The following is a 10,188-nucleotide window of genomic DNA, read 5'->3' as shown; positions in this document are numbered from 1 at the left end:
GGTCTCTTCACCAGTCTGCTTTGCAGAAGCAGTGAGCCGCCGCCGGACGAGAACTGTAGAGTGTTCAACTGTCTGCCTGAGGAGTGGCGGTGTCGGGATTCGCCGTACCCGGGGCTGGCTGGTGGAAGAGACGTCCGACTGTGGTGCCGAATGAGGAGAGTAACCAGCGAGTTACACGAGGCTCCTGCCTAGGGCTCGCAACCCTAGTATTCGTCGTGGAGTGGCCTAACAGCGTGAAGCTGATTGGTACCTGCCAGCTACAGGCTGGACTGTGGTTGTGGGCCTTAACGACGCCGCGGCAACCAGTGGAATTGTGATTTGGCTGGCCTGTGGCCAGGGTAGATTCATCGTGGTTTCCTGGTACCTGCAGAGGGTAGTGCCGCAGAATAGGAAACCAGGCAAGACTGCACGGAGTGAGCTTCGTCAAGTGTTCAGCGTCTTCAGAGTGAGACGATAATGTACATTGTGTAGTGATATTTCCCGTTTGTGACTTTTATTTATCTATGGTGGTGGGAAGACTAATTATACATAGTATAAAGTGACAGATTTGTGTGTTTAATGTACCTCCCCTTTTCATTTTGCTTGCATTATTGAGCTCACCCCTTGAAAGCCTCTACTAACTTGGGGCCGGATACCCAAACTCTAATACCATCAGAAAAGAACCCGGTTGCGTCCCATAAGAGCCGTAACACTGTTACTGCTACTGCTGTTATTACTGCTGTTACTGCTACTGATGTACTTCTACTCCTGCTGGTATTGCTTCTGCTGTTACTGTTACTGCTGTTACTGCTACTTTTTTTACTGCTGCTGTGGTTACTGCGGCTGTTACTGCTGTTACTTATTCTGTTACTACTGCTGTTCCTGCTACTGTTTCTACTGCTGTTTCTGCTGCTGTTTCTACTGCTGTTTCTACTGCTGTTACTGCTTCTGTTACTTATTTTGTTACTACTGCTGTTACTTCTACTGTTGCTGTTACTGCTGCTGTTACTACTGCTGTTACTATTCTTGTTACTGCTGCTGTTGTTACTACTGCTGTTACTGAGGTTACTGCCGCGGTTACTGCTGTTACTGCTGCTGCTGTTACTACTGCTGTTACTGCTGTTGTTACTGCTGCTGTTACTTCTGTTACTGCTGCTGTTACTGCTGCTGTTACTGCTGCTGTTACTGCTGCTGTTACTACTGCTGTTACTAATGCTGCTGCTGCTGTTACTACTGCTGTTACTGCTGCAGTTACTGCTGCTACTGCTGTTACTGCTGCAGTTACTGCTACTGCTGCTGTTACTAGTGCTAGTACTGCTGCAGTTACGGATGCTGTTACTACTGCTGTTACTGCGGTTACTACTGATGTTACTATTGCTGCTGTTACTGCTGTTTTTACTGCTTCTGCTGTTACTGCTCCTGCCTTTCCTGCTGCTGCTGTTGCTACTTCTGCTGCTGGTACTGCTATTGCTGCTGCTGCTGTTACTGCTGCTGCTTCTGTTACTGCTGTTGCTGCTGCTGTTGTTGTTGCTGCTGTTGTTACTGCTGCTGCTGTTGTTACTGCTGTTGCTGTTACTGCTGCTGTTACTGTTGCTGCTGTTACTACTGCTGCTGTTACTTCTGCTGCTGTTACTGTTGCTGTTGCTGCTGTTGCTGTTGCTGCTGTTACTGCTGCTGATGCTGTTGCTGTTACTGTTGCTGTTATTGCAGCTGCTGTTACTGCTGCTGCTGCTACTACTTCAAGAAGGTATTTTAGTAACTGCTGACATTTGACCATTCCTTAACGCTTCAGGTTATTTGTGTTTAATTCTATCCTCTATTTTATATGTTCCATGTTCTCTCCCAACTGTCACGCGTCATCAACACCACCTGAGTAACTGTCACGCGTCATCAACACCACCTGAGTAACTGTCACGCGTCATCAACACCACCTGAGTAACTGTCACGTGTCATCAACACCACCTGAGTAACTGTCACGTGTCATCAACACCACCTGAGTAACTGTCACGCGTCATCAACACCACCTGAGTAACTGTCACGTGTCATCAACACCACCTGAGTAACTGTCACGCGTCATCAACACCACCTGAGTAACTGTCACGTGTCATCAACACCACCTGAGTAACTGTCACGCGTCATCAACACCACCTGAGTAACTGTCACGCGTCATCAACACCACCTGAGTAACTGTCACGTGTCATCAACACCACCTGAGTAACTGTCACGCGTCATCAACACCACCTGAGTAACTGTCACGTGTCATCAACACCACCTGAGTAACTGTCACGCGTCATCAACACCACCTGAGTAACTGTCACGCGTCATCAACACCACCTGAGTAACTGTCACGTGTCATCAACACCACCTGAGTAACTGTCGCGTGTCATCAGCACCACCTGAGTAACTGTCACGTGTCATCAACACCACCTGAGTAACTGTCACGCGTCATCAACACCACCTGAGTAACTGTCACGTGTCATCAACACCACCTGAGTAACTGTCACGTGTCATCAACACCACCTGAGTAACTGTCACGTGTCATCAACACCACCTGAGTAACTGTCACGCGTCATCAACACCACCTGAGTAACTGTCACGCGTCATCAACACCACCTGAGTAACTGTCACGCGTCATCAACACCACCTGAGTAACTGTCACGCGTCATCAACACCACCTGAGTAACTGTCACGCGTCAACACCACCTGAGTAACTGTCACGCGTCATCAACACCACCTGAGTAACTGTCACGTGTCATCAACACCACCTGAGTAACTGTCACGTGTCATCAACACCACCTGAGTAACTGTCACGCGTCATCAACACCACCTGAGTAACTGTCACGTGTCATCAACACCACCTGAGTAACTGTCACGCGTCATCAACACCACCTGAGTAACTGTCACGCGTCATCAACACCACCTGAGTAACTGTCACGTGTCATCAACACCACCTGAGTAACTGTCGCGTGTCATCAGCACCACCTGAGTAACTGTCGCGTGTCATCAACACCACCTGAGTAACTGTCACGCGTCATCAACACCACCTGAGTAACTGTCACGTGTCATCAACACCACCTGAGTAACTGTCACGTGTCATCAACACCACCTGAGTAACTGTCACGTGTCATCAACACCACCTGAGTAACTGTCACGCGTCATCAACACCACCTGAGTAACTGTCACGCGTCATCAACACCACCTGAGTAACTGTCACGCGTCAACACCACCTGAGTAACTGTCACGCGTCATCAACACCACCTGAGTAACTGTCACGTGTCATCAACACCACCTGAGTAACTGTCACGTGTCATCAACACCACCTGAGTAACTGTCACGCGTCATCAACACCACCTGAGTAACTGTCACGTGTCATCAACACCACCTGAGTAACTGTCACGTGTCATCAACACCACCTGAGTAACTGTCACGCGTCATCAACACCACCTGAGTAACTGTCACGTGTCATCAACACCACCTGAGTAACTGTCACGCGTCATCAACACCACCTGAGTAACTGTCACGTGTCATCAACACCACCTGAGTAACTGTCACGTGTCATCAACACCACCTGAGTAACTGTCACGCGTCATCAACACCACCTGAGTAACTGTCACGTGTCATCAACACCACCTGAGTAACTGTCACGCGTCATCAACACCACCTGAGTAACTGTCACGCGTCATCAACACCACCTGAGTAACTGTCACGTGTCATCAACACCACCTGAGTAACTGTCACGTGTCATCAACACCACCTGAGTAACTGTCACGCGTCATCAACACCACCTGAGTAACTGTCACGTGTCATCAACACCACCTGAGTAACTGTCACGTGTCATCAACACCACCTGAGTAACTGTCACGTGTCATCAACAGCAGCTGAGTAACTGTCACGTGTCATCAACACCACCTGAGTAACTGTCACGTGTCATCAACACCACCTGAGTAACTGTCACGTGTCATCAACACCACCTGAGTAACTGTCACGTGTCATCAACAGCAGCTGAGTAACTGTCACGTGTCATCAACACCACCTGAGTAACTGTCACGTGTCATCAACACCAGCTGAGTAACTGTCACGTGTCATCAACACCAGCTGAGTAACTGTTCCTGTCTGTTATTGTTTATGCAAACAATATTTCCTCTTCAATTGCCATAACTTTCACTGCATTTATGTAAGCAATATTAAACTAATCATTCAATCTTTCACTAATTCAAACAATATAACACCTCTATGTTATTTAGCATTATATTATTATTATATTAGCGTTATATTGCTTAATATAACGCTAAACAAATCTTTCTAAGTATATCTCATATCAAACTTAAGTTTAAAATACAAATGAAAGAATGAGAGACGAAAGGTAAATGAATGAGAAGCCTCATGACCCCCCTCACTCTTCCTGCCTTGACCACTCCTCCGTCCCAACTTTAACCTGATCCAACTTTAACTAACGACCCTGCAAGTTTCTAATTGGTGAGGTGGGAGGCGGAGACGCCAACCAGGGGCTGAAGAATCATGTTCCTATTTGTAAATAACTTGTGTGAGTGGTGAGTCTGAATGACAACAACAACAGTTAGCAGGAACAACGATAAGTTTACAGGATTCTTCTTTTTCATAGTCTCCCTCTTCGCCCTTACATCATCACACACAGAGATCACACTAACGTGATGCATCAAATGAACAAATCCACAAGGGCCGTGACGAGGATTCGAACCTGCGTCCGGGAGCATCCCAGACACAGGTTCCCAGGCCTTAATCGACTGAGCTACGACCGGGTTGAAAGGGCCTATTGACATAGCTCGGGTGCAGGGGGGGGGTTGTGTAAAAGCCTGGTTTGTGCCTCGGAGAGGCTACGGGATCCAGTAAGTTCAGTAGAACTTCGGTTTCAACCCTTTTAATCCTGTCGTAGCTCAGTCGATTAAGGCAGTGTCTGGGATGCTCCCGGACGCAGGTTCGAAACCTCGTCACAGCCCTTGTGGATTTGTTCATATAGATCGGTGCCTGCAGAATTTTGGGTATCTCTACTCCATGTGGGGTAGTTAGTATTAAGATCGCCTGCAACAGTGATTGGGTGTCGTAATTGGTGACGATAGAATTCCAGTTAAGTTTATTGTACCGCCAGGGTTGTATATACCCAGAAAGGATATGTGTGTATCATTGTAAGGTATTAAGCATGCTAAAATTTCCAGTTTACCATTCACAAAATGCGTAAGTGTTACAGGTTTACATGTCATATTATTCCGTGTTAGGAGAAAAATACCACCCCCCCTGCGGTTGGGTCTGTCCAGTCTCTGCATCTGAAAACTTTTAAATATAGGATTTTGTTTAGGGGTGAGCCAGAATTCGGTTATGAAAGCTAAGTCCGGTTTGGATGAGTAAAGGAGTTGTTTAAGTTCTGTGAGGGATGTTTTAATGCTTTTTGCATTCCAAGTTATGAAGGTCAGGGGAGGCATTTACGATGTTTGGGTTATGGATGTGTCTGTTTTCCTTGGTATGCCGATAGTAATACGTGTTGGATACCTAGATGTGGGAGGGGGCTGTGTCTTACTCTTGGTACTGGCGGTTTGGGTTTGTGGCAAGTCAGCCTGGGGAGTGAGTTTGGTAAGGAGTGCTAAGGAGTTTTTCCCATCATCTGTTCAAACGATGTGTGTGTTCAACAATGGTAGCTTTGTTTGGGCGGATGTCAGTGTCTGTGACTGTTGATGGGATGTCTTTTGGGTCAGCCTCAGGGGTGGGTTGTGTTACTTGTGTAAAGAATTTAGTTAGAAGTCGGTCCAGCGTCTTTTCTAGTGCATTTTCGACACGTGTGACAAAAGTTTCAACAAGACAATTTTCAATGCGAGTGACAAGAGTTTCAACTAGTTCAGGACTCAGTTGTGCATTTTGTGAGAGATGGTTGGACCCTGGGGTTGTGGGATTGTCGGTAACAGACATATCAGGTACACGCAAAGGTTGTGGTTGAGTGAGGTTGATGATGGGTTGAGTTAGGTTGTTTCAGTGCACTACTGTATTGCAGGTTGTTGGTAGGGAGAACCTTAGTTTTTGCTGCTGCTGCTGCTATGTATGGAGGACATTGTTTGAATATAATGTCATGATCGCCACCACAGTTTGAGCAGGTGAGTGTATCTGGTTGATACCTGGTTGATACCTGGTTGATGGGGTTCTGGGAGTTCTTCTACTCCCCAAGCCCGACCCGAGGCCAGGCTCGACTTGTGAGAGTTTGGTCCACCAGGCTGTTGCTTGGAGCGGCCCGCAGGCCCACATACCCACCACAGCCTGGTTGGTCCGGCACTCCTTGGAGGAATAAATCTAGTTTCCTCTTGAAAATGTCCACGGTTGTTCCGGCAATATTTCTTATGCTTGCTGGGAGGACGTTGAACAACCGCGGACCTCTGATGTTTACACAATGTTCTCTGATTGTGCCTATGGCACCTCTGCTCTTCACTGATGTACAAGTATCTGATGTACAATCTTGCGTGTAGAATGAACCAGAGCAGATCCCACATTTAGTGTCTATGGTGCAGCCTTCCCAGATATGGTTAAAACCATTACATCTAAAGCACTGAGTGGGAAGTGGTACATACACCTCTAGCCTCTAGCTATTGCCCGAAGCACATTGCGTAATAGTGGCTTTAGGCATTGTATATACTAGCTCTATCTATATATCAATCCATTAATGTAACATCACTTGTATGTATGTACCTTACCTGAATAAACATATTTATTATTTATTTATTTATTTATGGAGGAAGCCGTTAAACCAAACACTATCAGGGAGAATGAAGTCTAGAAAGGTAAGCAGGGCAGTGCCTGTATCACTCAGTTCTCCGTTTGTTCTTGGCATATTTTTTTTTTTTGACTCTGATGATTGGAATGCCATCTGCCAGTAGTTGTGTCATGATGTCGTCTACACTAATGTCTACAACATGTCGGATTATATATTTTACTAATCGGTCCCCCTACTGGTTTGTAGCGCTTGACTTTGTGTCCACAGATACCAGTAATGTCTGAGAGCTCTAGTTCCTCGCTGTGTCTGTGGTCCACTGCGATCAATTCCCAGAAGAGAATTTCAAAACCGTGCCATTAAAGAACATTAAGTATGTTGACCAGACCACACACTAGAAGTTGAAGGGACGACGACGTTTCGGTCCGTCCTGGACCATTCTCAAGTCGATATCGACTTGAGAATGGTCCAGGACGGACCGAAACGTCGTCGTCCCTTCAACTTCTAGTGTGTGGTCTGGTCAACATACTTCAGCCACGTTATTGTGACTCATCGCCTGCACAAAGAACATTAAACCCCCGAAAAAACCCATTCAGGGAAATATTCTCAATATGATTATTCAATGAAAATAAGTAACACGACAATTTTCGTCAGTACGACCACCGGTGCTTCCAGGCAAGTCCATTGTTCTAAGATCATTCTTAAACATTCCAAGAAGCTGTATAATACAGTGATGAGTATAATACACGAGAACAGGCACAGAACAGGACGTTACCTGAACACCTTATGTATACAGCAGAGGAACCTGCAGTGAACCACGGATGGTGAGTGACCCTCAGTGAACCACGGATGGTGAGTGACTCTCGGTGAACCACGGATGGTGAGTGAACTACGGATGGTGAGTGACCCTCAGTGAACCACGGATGGTGAGTGACCCTCAGTGAACCACGGATGGTGAGTGACCCTCAGTGAACCACGGATGGTGAGTGACCCTCAGTGAACCACGGATGGTGAGTGACCCACAGTGAACCACGGATGCTGAGTGACCCTCAGTGACTCGGTGAACCACGGATGGTGAGTGACCCTCAGTGCACCACGGATGGTGAGTGACCCACAGTGAACCACGGATGCTGAGTGACCCTCAGTGACTAGTTGAACCACGGATGGTGAGTAACCCTCAGTGAACCACGGATGGTGAGTAACCCTCAGTGAACCACGGATGGTGAGTGAAGGTCAGTGAACCACGGATGGTGAGTGACCCTCTGTGAACCACGGATGGTGATAAGCTCAATGAACCAGTGGACCACACTCACAGACCAGGCGCAGTGGACCACACTTGGTGGGCCAGGCACAGTGGATCAAACTAAAGGCACTCAATATACTCCGTGGACCGAGCCAGGCGGACCAGACCTGGTGGACCAAACTGTCCCGGGCGGCTAATGGACTGAACTGCGCCTCGACCCGGATACTGAGTGGAGTTGCTGTTGAATTATTCAAGTGGTTCGGAGGATGTGTTTGTCTGTGATCACCAAGTTCCAGCATTATAGGGAACTGCTGCAAGGAGTTCACCGATCACTTTGAGGTGAGCTGAGGACAACATTACATACGTGATACAAACTCACTTCACGCTAAAATAATAATGTTATGTCACTAATGTTTAATGTATGTTAAAATAATAATGTTAATGTCACGCTAAAAATGTTATATTACCAAACTCTCGGCCCATAATCTGTTATATAACCAAACTCTCGGCCCATAATCTGTTATATAACCAAACTCTCGGCCCATAATCTGTTATATTACCAAACTCTCGGCCCATAATCTGTTATATAACCAACCTCTCGGCCCATAATCTGTTATATTACCAAACTCTCGGCCCATAATCTGTGATATAACCAAACTCTCGGCCCATAATCTGATATATTACCAAACTCTCGGCCCATAATCTGTTATATAACCAAACTCTCGGCCCATAATCTGTTATATAACCAACCTCTCGGCCCATAATCTGTGATATAACCAAACTCTCGGCCCATAATCTGATATATTACCAAACTCTCGGCCCATAATCTGTGATAAAACCAAACTCTCGGCCCATAATCTGTGATATAACCAAACTCTCGGCCCATAATCTGTTATATTACCAAACTCTCCGCCCATAGACCCTTATATAACTAAACTCTCCGCCCATAGACCCTTATATAACCAAGCGCTCTCGGCTTGGCCTGTATAGCCTAGTTCGCTCACACCAATGATAGACGATTATTAGTGCGGTGCCCACGGTACTGTGTACGATTAGGGGTGATCCTGGACGGCATGGGTTCGAATCCTGGCCGGGTCAATTAGAGTTCTTAGTGATCTATGGCTTGTGCGTTCCTGCAGCTTTCTCACACACACACTATATATATATATATATATATATATATATATATATATATATATATATATATATATATATATATATATATATATATATATATATATATATATATATACATATATATATATATTATTAAATATGACCGCAAAAGTAAGATTAATAATTCTAACACGAATTTTCTCGATCTTTCGTACGCTTCTTTTCACTGTTGGTGGTAATTCAAAAATCAATTCTCCAAAATTCATTTTAATTTCTAGTCTGACGCGACACTTGAGCGCGTTTCGTAAAACTTATTACATTTTCAAAGACTTTAGCTTACACATATACAACTGAATAGAACTTGCACATCTTCGATTTGTTTATATCTACATTTGAGTGAGGTGGATGGGGTGAGGTGGTATTAATAGGGTATTAAATTCCTAAACACAAGACAGAACACGAAACAATGGGTATTGAATGGAAGTGATTTGTAGAAAGCCTATTGGTCCATATTTCTTGATGCTTCTATATTGGAGCGGAGTCTTGAGGTGGGTAGAATATAGTTGTGCATTAATTGGCTGTTGATTGCTGGTGTTGACTTCTTGATGTGTAGAGTTTCGCAGACGTCAAGCCGCCTGCTATCGCTGTATCTATCGATGATTTCTGTGTTGTTTACTAGGATTTCTCTGGCGATGGTTTGGTTGTGGGAAGAGATTATATGTTCCTTAATGGAGCCCTGTTGCTTATGCATCGTTAAACGCCTAGAAAGAGATGTTGTTGTCTTGCCTATATACTGGGTTTTTTGGAGCTTACAGTCCCCAAGAGGGCATTTGAAGGCATAGACGACGTTGGTCTCTTTTAAAGCGTTCTGCTTTGTGTCTGGAGAGTTTCTCATGAGTAGGCTGGCCGTATATATATATATATATATATATATATATATATATATATATATATATATATATATATATATATATATATTATTAAATATGACCGTAAAAGTAAGATTAATAATTCTAACACGAATTTTCTCAATCTTTCGTACATTTCTTTTCACTGTTGGAGGTAATTCAAAAATCAATTCTCCAAAATTCATTTTTATTTCTAGTCTATATAGTGTGTGTCT

At 45.0% G+C, this 10,188-nt stretch overlaps 1 protein-coding gene across 1 annotated transcript in view; it reads right to left on the bottom strand.

Moving 5' to 3' along the window:
• Nucleotides 1-596: 596 nt before the first annotated feature.
• Nucleotides 597-10,188, bottom strand: part of LOC123765906 (uncharacterized) — a 44,574-nt gene continuing 34,982 nt past the window's right edge. Inside the window, exons 3-4 of the mRNA XM_069336893.1 lie at nt 8,572-8,714; nt 597-1,098 (exon numbers count right to left, since the gene is read on the bottom strand). Of these exons, the coding sequence (XP_069192994.1) occupies nt 597-1,098; nt 8,572-8,714 (645 nt within the window). The remainder of the gene's footprint in view (nt 1,099-8,571; nt 8,715-10,188) is intronic.

Source organism: Procambarus clarkii, chromosome 37, assembly GCF_040958095.1.
Source record: "Procambarus clarkii isolate CNS0578487 chromosome 37, FALCON_Pclarkii_2.0, whole genome shotgun sequence".
Taxonomy (NCBI): Eukaryota; Metazoa; Arthropoda; class Malacostraca; order Decapoda; family Cambaridae; genus Procambarus; species Procambarus clarkii.
This window is presented reverse-complemented; position numbering and strand designations above follow the sequence as displayed.